This window comes from Ictidomys tridecemlineatus, chromosome 6, assembly GCF_052094955.1.
Source record: "Ictidomys tridecemlineatus isolate mIctTri1 chromosome 6, mIctTri1.hap1, whole genome shotgun sequence".
Taxonomy (NCBI): Eukaryota; Metazoa; Chordata; class Mammalia; order Rodentia; family Sciuridae; genus Ictidomys; species Ictidomys tridecemlineatus.
The window spans coordinates 159,550,575-159,567,195 of NC_135482.1; the positions used below are offsets into that span (position 1 = coordinate 159,550,575).

Sequence of the window (16,621 nt, forward strand, 5' to 3'; positions counted from 1 at the left end):
GAGATTCCTAATTTGAGTATTCTGTAGGCCCTTAGGATCCACTAAAGGACTTTTATGAACGCCTTGTAAATATGGTTAAATTTTGTGTATATGTATTTGTGACTTTTTAAGTAGAAGAACTTTAGCTTTCATTGATTCTTAAAGGTGTCTGAGATCACCAGTAAGTTTAAAAACACTGTTCATTTTGTTCATCTTAGTTTGTAAATGATGAAAAAGAGGTGCAGAAAGTGATATATTCAATATCATGTAGTTATTTAGTATTAAATGCAGTTACTATAATTTAGTTTTGCACTCAATTTGAATTGATATTCTCAACAAATAATTAAGATCGCATGTGGTTTTAGCCATAAACTTAGTTATTGCTAAAGTTGGCAGTACTTTTTTTTTAAAGCACCAGTTTAGATTGTGCATTGATTTCCCAGAAGAGAGTTATTTTAATCATACACAGTTGTCATTCCCTGTAACAGCTGATTTGTCTGTATTTGCTATCAGTGATTTGTTTCTAAGCCAAAATAGTTCATAAAATTTGACCATTTGAAATTCACTTTTTCATTGCTTAATTTGATTGCTGTAAGTCCAACTGCATAAAAAGAGAGAAGTGACTACATACAACAGTCATGTAGTGAATTGTCCAGGTACCACTGTTTCTTTAGGATGTCGTTCAGAAGGAGTATGCATATGCCCTCATGTGCCAAAGGTATTCTGTACTGCAGAGTACTAAGACTAGGACAAGGTTGCACAATATTACATGGGGCAAGTACTAAGACAAGGTTGCACAATATTACATGGGGCATTTGAATCCTACTGCTCTACTTAAACTATATAGTTTGATAGATCTCTTTTAGAGGGAACTGTGGACATTTGGCATCTCTTCTTTCCCATACTCCAATTAGGTATATCGAATAATGGCATTAGGCTGGAATTTTTAAACTTCCTACAGTTGGAGCCAAGATCCCAAGAGAAATGTGCAGGAGGCTATTCCACACAGAATCTTTTGTTATCACAGACCCCAATGAATGAAGTCTCTGAGCTGCTTAATAGGGTCTGTAGCCCAATAAGAAGTAGGCCTAAGGAAGTTACTCTGCCTGATTTTGTTTTATGCCTTAGGCTTACCTACTTATTTTTTCACTTGGCTCACATCCAAGTCTTAAACTTTCAGTCTTACTGAAAGTGAGGAAAGACATATCCAACGCAAACCATATTAAGACTGAGCAGGGGAGGGAGAGAATATTTTCCTAAGCTGCCCATCTTTAGGTTTCTGGGCAGGTCAGTGACACAGTAGGGGATAGCTCTAATCCTTCCTTCCCATAGTAGCCTCTGTACAGGTTGAAGCAATACAGAGAGAATAACATCAAGTAGGGGGCCAGGGCCAGGACTGTGGCTCATAATAAATGTCTTGTACATAACCAACCACAACCATGTCATGTCTTCGGTAGAATGGAGGCAGGGAGGGCAGCAGGGGGACTGATGGGAATCCTTGTCTGACCAACATGCCACTGCCATTTAATTTAATCCTAATTAGGATTCATACTTCATATTCCATTTTGTAACCTGTTTTCCCCCCACTTAATTATATTTTCCCCCACTTAATTATATGTAACCTGTTTTCCCCCCACTTAATTATAAGAATTTTACCACTTCAGCATTCTTTTTATTTATGCACAGTAGTTTGTAACTTAATTTACTGGTATTTTATTTGTCAATCTCCCATCATTGATCATTGAACATTTCCATTATGTTTATTTATTTGCTGTTTTAAATAATACCATATAATGAATGAATGTGTATGAATCTTAAAATGCAGTGCTGACTAATTGCCTGGGATTTGTTTTTAGAAGTAGATGCACTGAAGGTTTGTTTTACAGTTAGTTTCTGAGCTTTTAAAAAGAGACCACTGGTAGCCATGGTGATACACACCTTTAATCTCAGCCACTCTGGAGGCTGAGGCAGGAGGATTCCCCTTGGCAATTTAGCGGGATCCTGTTTCAAAAAGGACTGGGGATGTAGCTCAGTAGTAGAGTGCCCCTGATTTCCATCTCCAGTACAGACAAAAGAAACAAACAAAACCACCCCAAATCAAAAAATTAATAATAATAATAATAAAACACTTTACAACATGAGATCATGTTGGAATGAGGTCAGTACCCTGCCTGCCTCTTGATCCATGACTTCCTAGCATCTAGCATGGCATTCAAGAAGTGGTAGAACATTTTTATTAAAGATCACATGAGTGCTTCCAGATGTGAGTGCACATTTCAAAACTATATGTTGGTCTAGAAAGGTTGCATGGGAATAGAAAGCTCCAAGAGGAATGGTATCAGTAATAAACAGTAGTGAAGGCAAGCATGCATTTGGTTTGCTGCACTCAGGACCTAGGATTTTCCTTTTATATCTGTTTTGATGTTCTCTTTTATTCCACCAGAGGGCGGTGTTCCAGGGATTATCACAGGAAGCATTGTCTGCCTGCATTCAGTCCTTACTGGGAGCATCAGAGTCTATCAGCAAAAACAAGGTTTGACGAAGTGTTAGGTGAAATTATATTACCTATAATATTTTGCAACATAGCATTTATTTATAGGCACAGAAATTTAAAGCTGTTTTGACAATAAGATTTGTTTAATATGATTGAATTTTGAGGCCCTTTGAGAGAAGCTAGTATTTCATTATAGTGCTCAGTAAAGACTGCCCTAAGAGAGTCTAGCTTTGCTAAACCAAAATTGGTACTTAGTTTATCAGTTCTATAGGATAAAGGTTTCTTGCTGATTCCCTGAAATACCAAGAAACTGTTTTTAAGGATATTAGCAATTTAACTATCTCTGCAATGGTGATTTAAATAGTTGAATAGTCTTACCAGGAGGAAATTAGCCTGTCAATTTTGAGGAAAGGCAATTGTCAACCTTGGGTTGTATGAATAGAAGGAGTTGCCATGACTATGTGGCTTAAGATTTTCAATCAGGATGGGATCTGATGTTGAAAACTGCTGGCTGTGCTTCTTCCATGGCACTGAGATTTTTTTTTTTTTTTTTTCCCCCAAGAAGTAGAGCATGTTCAATAGTACTGCTCAGCTCAACTCTTCACTTAAAATACCTGTCACCTTCAGGGAGGGAGCTGTGGGGACTGTTTCTACCCAGAATTTCATTACTGCTTGGAGGGTTTGAACTCTCTAACTTCCAGATTCTACCTTTGTTTGTAACCATTATATTCTAGTCAGAAATGGAGAGTTGAAATTAAATTTTGACAAAGGGGCTAGAAGAGGATGGAGAATAAGAATGTAGATAGGAAGATTTAAGTTTTAAATAGCACTTGCAAGTCTGACTTCTCACATTTTTTGTTGATGAAATTAGGGAATGTGTCTAATATTAGGGAAATGGTAAAGTAAATTGGGGCATATTCTATATGGTGGAAATTTATACAGCCATTAAATTTTTTAAAAATGAGACAAGATTTAAGTATGTTCAGGCAAAAAGAAAGGATACAAATTAGATATATAGTCTAATTAGGTAATGAAAAATGTATTAAAAATAAATATGTGATAGTAAAAACATTTGTGTGACTATGGGTGCTTTTTGCCCCTATTTCCTACACATTTCTTTAGGAGCATATGTGTCTTAGATCACCTGAAGGAAAAGAATGGTCTAATTAAGAAAAAGTGTATGTGCTGATGTCTCTTGTATCATTGTCTTCTCTTTTAAGCTTTTGATCATTCATCCTTCTGTCTTCATTATCTATAGGCCATGCTCTTTATTTAATTCTGTTTCCTACATATTATAAGAGGTTTAGGTATGTGTGAGGAAGCCCTAAGTTTGGTAAGCATTAGCTTACTTATTTTCATTGCTGAGTTTGTGTACTATTGCCTTTTAGTTTTTGGTTAAAAAAAAAAAACAAAACAAACAAACAAACAAAAAAAAACAATGAAATGGCTTGATGTGCTAGAAAGATTTTCTTTTTTTTAAAAATGTTTATTTTTTAGTTTTAGGTGGACATAATATCTTTATTTTATTTTTATGTGGTGCTGAGGATCAAACCCAGTGCCTCACGCATGCCAGGTGAGCGTTGCTACCACTTGAGCCACATCTGGAGCCCCCTAGAAAGATTTTCTAGTTTTTTTTTTTTCTTTTCATTAGTTACTCAAAACATTACAATGATCTTGACATATCATATATCATACATTTGATTCAAATGGGGTATGAATTCTTATTTTTCTCACATGTACAGATTGCAGGATCACATTGGTTATACAGCCACGTTTATATATACTGCCATACTAGTGTCTGTTGTATTCTGCTGCCCTTCCTGTTCCCTTTGTATGCCCCCCTCCCTTCCCCTCCCTTCCCCTCCCATCACCTCTCTCTACCGCATCTACTGTAACACATTTCTCTTTTTTTTTCCTTCCCCCTTACACCATCTTATATGTAATTTTGTATAACAACGGGGTCTTAGATTTTCTAGTTTTTAAGGCAGGAAATAATTATTACATTCTTAAGTTGATCTCCTAGTCTGTTAGTAAATTCACATGATACTATTTATTGGGTTACAATAACTTTAGTAAAACAGAGGAGATTTATTTGATACTATTTTTGCTCTCAAGTCTTAGTTCTTTTAAAAGTATCTTAAAGTGTAACATTTATACTTATTTGATGCCCTGTGTTCAGAATGCAAAGTGAGTTTTCATTGCTTAAGTCAAACTTAGAAGCTTATTAGAAGTAGGGAGGGAGATATTAATAGGGTGTCACTTTATTTAATAATCCCTTTGAATTTATAATGCTTTACTGAAGGATAACTTTTTCTAATGTAAAATATTTCATTTGAAGTATTTTTGAGATAAGATTTTGCCTTGAAAGGCAGCAAGAAAGTGCACATTTAGTCTTGCTTTTACTAAGATACAGACTCTTGAAAATAAGAGCTGTGGTTATTTATTTTTTAGAATTGGGTGAACTTTGAGAACTCAGTTGCAACACAGGGTTCTTATAGATTGGTTCTGACAGGGTGAAAGGGCATATGGAACTCTCAAGGGTGTAGGTAATTAGTACTCTCTTGGTGGCGGGATAATCCAAAATGGTGACCCCCAAGCCATCTTACATTTAGAGATTCCTTTTGTACTTTTATAAGAAAGTATTGAGTATGTCTGATGTTCTCGATATTGAAATTGCTTTGATCAAACAATGAAAGCTATCTTCCTGAAGAGAAAGAACTAGAAGACCAAGAGAGGGCAGAATCATGCTCATACTTAGAATTCCTATGTACATCCTGCTCTGTGCTAGTGTTGGATAACATCATTTTTTCTACCTCTGCACCATATGAAAATAGATTTGACTTCTCTTTCTACATTTGGTGTTTATTGTCTTTTGTCTAATTTACTTTCTTGGATTTCCTAAGTAGAGCAAGTGGTATTAAGAGTTTGAAGCAAGTGCTAGGGTTGTAGCTCCGTGGTAGAGTGCTTGCCTAGCATGTATGAGACAGTGGGTTCAATTCTCAGCACCACATATAAATAAGTAAAATAAAGATCCATTGACAACTGAACAATATTTTTTTAAAAAAAGTTTGAAGCAAGATTTTTCTATGTAATTTTAACATGGGTAATATGGGAAGAGCTCATTGCTCACTAGAGGCATATTAGTGTGATAAGGCTATAAAATTAGATAGATTAGTAATTGATTAATAACATGTGTCTTATATGCTCCTATTTTGATTTAATCTGTGATAATATTAATTTTTCTGTTTTACAATATAGACTCAGATTGATGGACAGCTTTTCTTAATTAAGCACCTTTTGATTCTTCGAGAACAAATTGCTCCATTTCACACTGAATTCACCATTAAGGAAATTTCCCTGGACCTCAAGAAAACTAGAGGTACTTTGTTGTCCTGGCTGGCACACCTGGGTATGTTTGAACCTGTCCAGATGTGTCAGCACAGGTTATAGGTTTATTTTATGTTCATCTGCAATGTTTTTGCATGCTTTGCTTGCTAAGTGTGTATCTTGTTCTCACTAAGCTGAGCTATCAATATCCTAATTACTCTAACTTGCTGTATTTTCTTTAAGAGAGTTTTATATGAGCATTTCAATTTGTAATGTACTATTACCGTCTTAGACTCTGCCACATATTACTTACAACCAGTTACAAAATGAAAAATCAGTATAATAGCTACTTAGTAAATAGTACCTGATAGCTAATTGGTATGTTTTAAACCTGGAGTTGAGTTTGTCAGTTTGTGAAAATTCAGGAAATCAGAGTAAAAATGGGAGGAGTACTTGTTTAAGAGTCTGAGAGTTGATTTTCTTTTTTTCCTGTTCATCATTTCCTAGCTCTTGTGTGATCTTGGATGGGTGTTTTGTCTTCCCTGCCCGACCTTCCTCTTAGGTAAAACGAGCATAATGAACTCGTTATGATTCTCTAACTGGGTTGTCAAGATCATTAAGAATGAAAATATGTTAAGGTGTTTTCTATGTTTTGGGTACTAAAGTGAGCTTATGTAGTATTTTTAAATCTGCTGGTTGATAAGTAATCATGTAGATATGAGGTCTTGGAATTGGTAAAAAATATTGACTCATCGTGGGAAAGATGATTCATCCATCCTGATGATTTGTCTATGAATTAATGAGAGATGACTTTTAAAAGATTAGCTACTTTCCAAGCTGTTGGTCTTCAGCAGTTAAGGATATACCATAAACATCACTCATTTCTCTTAATTACTTACAAATTTTTTGTAAACTTTATCTTTTCTTAATCTTTTCTAAAAGGTTTATGCTTTTATGCCTTAAGCTGTCTGCTTATAAAATGAATTAACTTTCTCTCTAATGTATGGGGGCAATTGAGAAAGTAGTCACTGAAGTTATTTTCTGTGTTCTGTGATTCAGAGCAACCCCAAATACAGAAATTCCAAATATAGCAGGATTTTAGTTCCTTAATTACTGTGCTTGTCTGGTTTAGCTCAGCTGAGATCCACTGTGGCTCCTGCAGAGTCATATTAAAACATTTGCTTCTTTTCTCCTAATTTCTCACCTGTCCACCACAGAGAATACTTTTTTGGTTTATAAAGCTTGTGTGTATCATTTTTTTTTTTTTTTTAGGAACCAGATTTTCTGGCTTTTGCCTTTACATAATGCATAATTTTCAAATGGCATTTTCTTTGAGGCTCTTACCTCCCAATTCTCCAGGTGATTTCCTTCTTTTCTTTCAGTGTGAGGTATGGGAATGGTGCTCTTGTCTTGAAGAATTTCTGGCTGCTGATGTCTGTTTTAAGTAATGAGATAGACAAGAGGTTAATTTACTTTATTTTTATTTTTGTCTAATTCTTCTTCTTATTTTTTTAGTTTTTGTTGATAGTCTAGATTCACTGAGGTGTGAGAAGATGAAACATCCTAAGATTTTGACAAAATTTGGTTTAAAGAAAATGTTTTTCCCCATGTATTGTGAAGCTTATGTAACCCTACCAGATGGTGATTTGATTCTATTTATTGCAAACAGAATCTTTCAGGTATCCTACAAAAAGCAGACACAAAGAGTCACTCACATTTTTCTATGAAGCCTGAATCTGATAGAGAGAGGTTCTTTTTCATTAAGACCAGGGTCAAGTCAGTATTTATTGAGGCATGTGCTTGCAAAACCAGGGTTGGAAGCATTTCATGCTTTGCTTTCTCTAGTCGGGCAAAGCAAAGAAATGGCCTTTTTTTTCTGTCACTTAATTTAATTGCTATCTTCACTTTTAAGCCTCTAACCTCTCACAACTAATGTTATATCTTATTGCATTTGAACATCAATGAGACCTCAGTACTTTGTGTAGAGTCTAGTTAGTCTGGAGGTTAAGGGGTAAATATGTCCTCTTGGTGTTTTCTCTCTGGCTGACACATTGTTTTATTCATACTTCTTCAAGTGAATAAATTTCTGTGCCAGTCAGGATCTTAACAAATCTGGGTAAGTATGTGAATGTTTTTAAAAAACAATTTAACATCCCAAAAATAAAGAAGTGAACTTTTATGATATCAAGTATAATTTATCATTTTTCTTTTTTTTCTGTAAATGGCAAATTAAAATTAATAGTCATTTTGCAATTCAACTTCTAGAAAATAACTGTGTGGGTACTGTGGCCATATTTGACATTCATCTCACCCTTAGTCATTTGTGGAGGTGGGTTGGTGAAGATGAATGCCTTCTGGCTTCATGGTAGTAAAGAACTGATGTTACACAGAGCTTCTCTGTTGAAACTGACATGTTTACTGGATGAGAAATTTTGTTTCACAGATGCAGCATTTAAAATCCTGAACCCTATGACTGTTCCAAGATTTTTTAGGCTGAATAGCAACAATGCCTTGATAGAGTTCTTGTTGGAGGTGAGAAGAGTCTGTTTCATTGGTGGTGGGATAAATGACATTCTTTATGTGTCTGGTAATTTCTAGGCACATAAAAACAGGAGGAAATTGTCATCTTCTTTTTAAGGGTACTCCTGAGATAAGAGAACATTATCTTGACTCTAAAAAAGATGTAGACCGGCATCTGAAATCGGCCTGTGAGCAGTTTATTCAGCAGCAGACCAAGCTGTTTGTAGAGCAGCTGGAGGAGTTCATGACAAAGGTATAGACGGGGTGCCTGCTTGATAAAGTCATTTTGCATTCTTCCCAGGCTTTGCTTTTGAATTACCCTCTTGTGAAAACTCTGGCAGAAGGAGATGGTAGTCCAAATCTCAGTGATTAGGAAATCATTCTGTTTCCTATTACAAGAGCTTTGCTATGTGGACTTTCAGATATGCTTGAGAGTTTTTATTTTGAAGAGGAAGATAGCAAATGCTGCATAACTGTTGTTGCATTGAGTGATCTGCATGTGGGCCACCGCTCGAAGTCTCCTGGATGCTCACTTCCTCCTACACCTGCATGGCAACAACTGCAGATTTTCTATTACTTAAAATGGAGGGTTTATTTTTCTTCTTGCTTTGCGTTGTTATTTGCCCCTTTCACTTTTGCATGCATAATTGAGAATTGAAGATTTTCTATCACTACATTGTAAACTGTCATATAAGTGGATTTAATATACATATATATGACAGGCTGACTCTTTCTCTGTCTCCTAAGCGAAAATCTGTCGATTGACAAAGAGCAGAGCAGATCATGGTCATTCTAACATTTTTGTTCAACCTAATTATTTTTTAAAAAGTGTCATCACTGAGGTCTTAAAGATGTTAAAAAAGTCTTAAAATTAACCTTTGTTTATTAAATCTCTAGTGTCTACCCCAGACTTGTATTAAAGGACTTCATAAAAAGAATAAAAACATGGTGGCATTTTCTTCAAGTTGAGGTAGTCTTAACTGGTTAGGCAAGATATATCTATAAAATAATAAACAGCTATGCATATTGTTGTTTAGTAACTTGTTGGTGGGTTATCAACTCTAATATGCCTGAGGCCTAGATAGACAGAAGATATAAATTAAGCCTGGCATGGTGGTGCATGTTTGTAATCCCAACGACTTGGGAGGCTAAGGCAGGAGGATTTTAGGTTTAAAGCCAGCCTCAGCATCTTAGTGAGGCACTAAGCAACTGACCTGCCACTACTGTGGCTCAGGCTCAGGATGTAAGGTTAGGGGGCTCCTGCAGTTGAAAAAAGATGAGAAGGCACTATTGGGATGATTGGGATGGTTGACTTTCTTTATTTAGAGACAGCAACAGACCCCAACCAGTCCCATTTAACCCTCAGCCAGTTCATTTAGCCCCCAGCCACTTCTATAAGCCTTTTTTTTTTTTTTTTAATATGCAGGCCAGACAAAGAAGTCACATTACTAACAGGTTACATAAGTGGGCGCATGCTCACAAGCAAATGCTTCTGACCTTGAGTAAGTGTGCTGAATCTGGGTGTTTCTGACCTTGGCTTCATACTAAAATCATAGCCCCAAATCCCATCCCCAAGCCTCAGCAAGAGAGCCTAACTACAACCATTTTGGGCCTGCCCTACAGTAATTTATTGAGACCCTGTTTCAAAAAAGGGCTGAGGGAATGGCTCAGTGGTTAAGCAACTCTGGCTTCAATCCCTAGTACCAAAAAAAAAAAGAAGAAGAAGATTTAAGTTAAAAATAATAAAAAGAACAAAAAGCAAATGCAGAAATGATGAAAAAAATCACTTTTTACTTATTGTATTAATGGATTTTAGTCATTAATATGAAGTATTTAGAATATTTGTGTATTTTTTTCCTACCACAAAACAAAGAAGGGTGGTAGAAATATTCTGTAGCAAATTTTGATTTTAAAAAAGGGAGAGTGTACAGAGTTGACAGTTTATAGTTTACAGAAAAGTTATCATTTTTACTGAAATTATTCTCAAGGAAAATTGGCTTATAAACTGTAATGTGTATTTCTGAGAGTACATTCACATTAGTACTGATAGGAGATATTATAGACAAACATACAATAAAAGCAGTCAAATGAATCTTCTGAAATCTGTGAGTTGATTATAATCTGTGAGTTGATTATTATAATCTAGGATTAAATGCTTGTTCTAGATTAGTTTTTCTAGATATCAAGAGAGTCAAAATTTATTAATAAAGTTGTCCAAGTTGGCTTTAGTACAAGCTTGATAAATCTGGTCTAACGGGACAGTTGTATATTTTGGAAGACTCTGGACTAAGAGCATTTAAAAAGGAAATGGAGAGTTTTGTTTTTTTAAAATTTTTTTAGTTGTAGACGGACACAATACCTTTATTTGTTTATTTTTATGTGGTGCCGGGGATCGAACCCAGTGCCTCACGCATGCTAGGCAAGTGCTCTACTACTGAGCCATAGCCCTGGCCCTGAAATGGATGTCTTTATAGAAAAAAAATCTTCCAAGTCTGAATTATATAATAGTTTACCATGGACATGTTGTATATACATAAAGGCATTTCCCTGGACAGCTAGCTGTTCATACACCTCTTCCCCAACTCTCTTTCTTTCTCTAGTGTTGGGATGCTCTACCACTAAATTACACCCTGAGTCCTTTTTATTTTTTATTTTGAAACAGGGTCTCACCATGTTTCCTGGCTTCGAACTTGCTATCTTTCTGCCTCAGCCTCTGGCTTATGGACCTCTTTTTATATCCCCTTCGCTATGGGGAAAGAAGGGAAAGGCTTGTGTCTTATCATCATGGAGAGCCCAATGTCACATCACGTGATGGTTGACTGTGCCATTGCTCAGATCAGACACAGTTGCCTCTGTCCCTTGTTGCTGCTTGTTGAGTTTCTAGACCTAGTATTTAGTAGACACCACAGTCTGGTAGAGGACTGAGCATCCTTTTTGTATTGTCTTATTCCAAATTCAGGTTCCTTCCAGTCCTGCTGACATAGAGTCAGTCAGAGACAGAGAGATAGGCAGGCAGGCAGGCAGACACAAACACTGGAGTTCACACTGACATAAGTGATCATTTAAGACATTATGTTTTAGAATTTGTTGACCCAGCATTTTAATTTTTTTATCTGGTGACTGTTTCTAGCATTCTGAGTAGTAGAGGAGAAAAAAGATTTTAGAACTTCAAAATGCTTTTCTCTAAAGGTATGCCTCAGCATTATCACCTGCAGGTTCAGAACCTCAGGCTTTTTTATTTAGTTAGTATTTTATAAGGCAACCGTGCTTGTACCTTCATAAATGATTATAATATCCACAGGTATAGAAAGGAGACAGGACTTCATTTTTCATTTAAATGTAAATTTGTAGGTCTCAGTACTTACCATTTTAGATGTAAGCCTTATCAATAAAGGTCCTCAGCTTGTTTATATATATGGGTTGGCACAATGAAACAAACTGTGTTTGTATGTAGAGAATATTCTCTGTATGTCAAAGACTTTTTAACCTAAAAACTCAATGTATGATTCTGATGCCCTTTTATCTGCTGTAGATTGGCCTTTTTGTTTTTATATGGCTCTCTCTAGGCTCTCCTGTTGAGATGCTTCATTTTCCTTAGTTCTACCCACAAACCCTGGCTTCCCAAGGGAAGACATCTTCATTTCATAGACTAAGAAACTGACGTCTCACAGAGTGGCTGAGTGTTCATGAGATAACTTTTCTATGTCTTTTTCATCTGCTGCTTTCCTGATTTTTGGTGTAATTATTGTTTTTATTGAGAAAAATAAAATGAGTACAAGAAGAATATACACATGCTCATTTCTTATTTCCTGTCCTTGGAAAAATAGTCTTTTCTCTAAGTATTTGAATGGCCTAAAAAAAAAAAAAATTATTCTGAGTGTTGGGGATAGAGGTATATGTGAAAACATTTAAGTCAGATTATTATTTTTTTCAAATTTTAAAAACTGTTGATGCATTTTTACTATTTAGAATTCTATGGTACTGGATACTGGATATTACTTGAAACTCTTAAATGGGACTTGGGATGGTGGTAGGTGTAGCAAAAAACTTGGAGTTGGGAAGGTGGGGTCCCAGGCCCTCTTCTCTACTTGCTGAATGAAACTGTTAGTAGGTTTGTTCCTCTGAGACTCAGTTTTCTAACCTCTATCAGGATGGCTGTAGAATCTATCCTATTTTCTTACGATTACTGCAAGGACCAAATAATATCATGTGTAAAGGCACTTTGTAATTTTTAGTAAAGCTCTGTGGAAATGTTATTTTAAAGTAAAGTAGACAAAGTTGAGATAAAGATTTTACATTAGCCAAAAGTCTAAATTAAGGCATTTTAAAGGAAGTATAATTTTAGGTTTATAGCTGAGCTATAAGTATTTCTGGTGGGACCAGTTTATGCTAAAAACCCAGGCTTGTATATAAAAAATACCACTTTTTTCCCAAGCAGTTTAATAAGCAAGTTTATTCTTAATATTCCTTTTGAAGTGTTATTAATTTCCTCTGTAACCCTATAAATTTTTCTTGATGTAGTGCATATAATAGAATTTGATCTATAAATTTAATTCCTGCTCTCAAGGAGTTATAACCTAGTGGGAAATCAAGATAGGAAGATAACTGAATATTAAAATGTATATGGCAATGTCAGCATGAGACAGTGAGTCTTTGTTCATCTCTGGGGTTTTAAAAAAGATGAGAATTATTGGGGAGAACATTTTTTATTCCCCTGAGTACCAGACATTTTTTTCCTTTTCCTGTTCCTTCTCTGGGTTTCTTTCTCAGGAGATATGAACTCTACATACCCAGGAAAACTTTTGAAGGGAATACTCCTTGAGGTGTGATTTAAAGATAAGTAAATTATCTGGATAGTAAACACAAAATGAATGTACAAATCTGTATTTGTTTTTAAAACAAACTTCCTAAATATAGATCATCTTGGGGCTGGGGATGTGGCTCAAGTGGTGGCGTGCTCGCCTGGCATGTGTGCAGCCTGGGTTCGATCCGCAGCACCACATATAAACAAAGATGTTGTGTCTGCCGAAAACTAAAAAATAAATAAATATTAAAAAAATTGTCTCTCTCTCAAAAAAAAAAAAAGAAAATCTGGTTATTTAAAAAATATATATATATATATATCATCTTGAAATTGGTTAAATTTTGGGACAATCAGTGGAATAGTAGGCAGCCATTACAATTAAAACTGTCAGACCCAGAAAAATGTCCAGAATATAGATTTAAGTGGGAAAAAATACATTCTCATTTTTATAAATGTATAAACATGAATATATACTTTAAAATTGGAATGTATTCCCAAAATAATGTACACTGAAGTGTGGATTTTTTTTCTTTTATCATTGTCTAAGTAAACTGTAATCTTCTGTGAAATGTGTCTTTTAAAAACAAATTGCACAATGAAAAAATAAAGACATGGAGAAGAATTGAGAGGAGGAAAGGGCAAGTTTACGCACATGGGCAGCACAGAAACCAGCAGTGAAGAAGGCTGGAGAGATCAGCTTTAACCTTATGCCTGTCTCTTCCCTCCTATTTGTTTGCCCCTTTTCAAGAGAAGCTAGAGTCTGTGCTAAGGTTTTTTTCTAATGAGACTTTCCAGTGGGGCCAAGGCTTTAGCAGTACATGACTGTCCATTAAAACAAACAAACAAACAAAAAATGTTTTATGCAGTTTCTTTCTCTCACCCTGTGTAGCCACCCATTTTCCCATCACGGTGTGTGATGACTCTTGACACAACAGTCTTGTCCAAGCAGCTAAATACACTTTTTTACATTCACTTTTCTATATTGTTGCTACAAAATGGAAAGAGATGACTAGAAGATGGGCTCCTAAGTCTGTATTTTTAGCTTTTATAGTCAAGTGTGCCTTTTGATGGTATTGAAAAATCCTATTTTTTTTTTAATGACATTCTCTCTGCCTATGATATAGTAAGAAATAGATCTTCTTGGTATATAGAGGAGATTTTTGTCCAGCTGGGATGACATTTCTAATAAAATACAATAATAATTTAATATTAACAGTCCATTTTAGAGAGATCTGTTTTGTATTTACATTTCTCTAGGGTTTCAATTTTATCTTCCTATCCTGGAATGTCTTAGGCAGAATGCCATATATGATTTTGGTTTTTTTTTTTTTTTTTTTTTTTGCAAGGTAACATATGCCTTGAAATAACAAAAAGTTTTGCTGAAAAATTGTATAAGCTCTAAAGGAATATGAGATGTGGTGCAATTTTGTTGCAGTTGCACATTTGATTATCAGTATGCTTTAGTAGGTTTAAATGGTGTTTTGTATCCTTTGAGAGTGGCAAGGGTTTAATTTGTCACCTGTGAAATGAAGCTTTTCTTCTTATCTCCTCTACTAGGTTTCAGCATTAAAAACAATGGCCAGTCAGGGAGGTCCCAAGTATACCCTCTCACAGCAGCCTTGGGCACAACCAGGTAATCAGATTTTACGATTTTGGATTTCTTTTTAAATATATTATTAATTTACATTTATATAGTCCTTGCAGGGACAGCTTGGATTTATTTCTTATTCACTTTGGGGTTCTACATCTGAGTTAATCTAGATTCAGTTTGGAGCTAACAGATGTTAATTGGCCAGCACTGTTGGTATTTCAATAAGCATTCCAAGGAAGGAAGAATTAAAAATAAATTTACCTAGTTAAAAGTAAAATCTGGTATGGATGGAAACATTTTGAGTCTGCTGATTTCTGTACTCTTGCCATTCATTTGTTTATAGCTTTCTGAAAATACTATATTTGACACAGTGAAATTGTGGAGAGAAAAACACCCGTTTTCAAGTATATGAAGAAATATTGGGCCACTATTTTGTTACACATTTTCTCTAAATTCTATTCTTTGTTGATATTTTGGAGTGTTTGTAAAAAGAATCATAAAAATTGAGGTATCAGTGGGAGTTGGCAGGCAATATCATTGCCTGATTCATAGATATATTTGAGATGTTTCCAATTTTACACTTTCCCTAATGTAAATTTTTGTGTGTATGTGTGTGCTAGAGGTTTTGTTTTGGGAGAGACTTTTTTTGTTCTTTATGATTAACTTTTATTAATTGTACATATCAATAAGTTTCACTGTGACATTTCCATACATGCATATATCATGCTTTGATTATATCTATCCTCCCCGCTCCTCTCTCCCCTCTCCTTTCTACTTGCGCTGTCCCCTTCCCTTTGCTTTTTTTTTTTTTAATTTCCCCCTTTGGTACCAGGGATTGAACTCAGGGGTACTCAACTACCAGGCCACATCCCCAGCCCTATTTTGTATTTTATAGAGACAGAGTCTCACTGAATTGCTAAGCACCTCGCCATTGCTTAGGTTGGCTTTGAACTCTCAATCCTTCTGTCTCAGCCCTCCAAGCTGCTGGGGTTACAGGTGTGCACCACTGTGCCCGGCTTCCCTTTATTTTTGTTTTTTGTGGTTTGAACCCAGGGCCTTGTGCACACTGCACATGCAGTGTACCATTAAGCTATACCCGCAGTCTAATGAGAGGGTTCTTTACTTTTAAATGTTAGACATTTAAAACTGAACCTAAATTTGTGGATTGTTCTGGTACATTTTGTGACATTTTAAGTTGCTATTAAACCAGAATAAATAATTTTGTTAAGCATATTTCTGGCTCCCCTGACCCATATTTTGAAAATGAAAAGAACAAAATGGTGAAGAAACAGTTTTAATTATGTGTAAGCAGTGCCCAAGTTGGAAAGTAGCTCTTTGCTTGTAGTGAAAGTTCCAAAAAGTAGTTCCAAAGAGTAGGCTTTGCACCCATAAAAATTAGCTATCTGCAGGTACCTAATCTGGAATCAACTTTTTAATATGATTGCTTTTCCTATTGAAAGGATGTTGTGTTGACAGGTATTCATTTCCTTTGAGAAAAAGGATTGAAACTCTTGTAAGCCTACAGATTTTTCAGTTATTATGAACCCCTCAGGTTAATCTGAAGTTGGGCCAAGAAATTAAGAATAGCTATGTATTTCTTATGAAGATGTGTAAATATTATCTTTGAAAGGATGACAGAATTATATTTCAAATGTTCCTCATGTACACTTTGAGGATGTCAATACAGTTTTGCAATAATTTGTTTTATTGCAAATACCTTTTTGTATATTTTAATGGAAACTGAGAATATTCTGTCTTCATTATTTTAAACATTTGGATTGTGCATGAGAGTGAAATCTTAAACATCTTTTAAAAGCAGAGCACACTTGATGGAGTAGTACACTTTGTCAAAAGAAAATCAGATTTTTTTTTTACCAATGGTATTGGGAATTCTGATCATAGGCTG

The 16,621-nt window shown here is 35.3% G+C and overlaps 1 protein-coding gene across 4 annotated transcripts in view; it reads left to right on the plus strand.

Annotated features, from left to right (window-relative positions):
* Cog3 (component of oligomeric golgi complex 3) overlaps positions 1 to 16,621 on the plus strand; it is a 52,875-nt gene that overhangs the window by 29,892 nt on the left and 6,362 nt on the right. For 2 of the 4 annotated variants that reach the window (XM_078015979.1, XM_005341241.4), the window contains exons 16-20: positions 2,423 to 2,512; positions 5,732 to 5,852; positions 8,244 to 8,332; positions 8,439 to 8,573; positions 14,682 to 14,757. In XM_078015979.1, the coding sequence (XP_077872105.1) occupies positions 2,423 to 2,512; positions 5,732 to 5,852; positions 8,244 to 8,332; positions 8,439 to 8,573; positions 14,682 to 14,757 (511 nt within the window). The other 2 variants (XM_078015980.1, XR_013423360.1) reach the window with 2 other exon arrangements.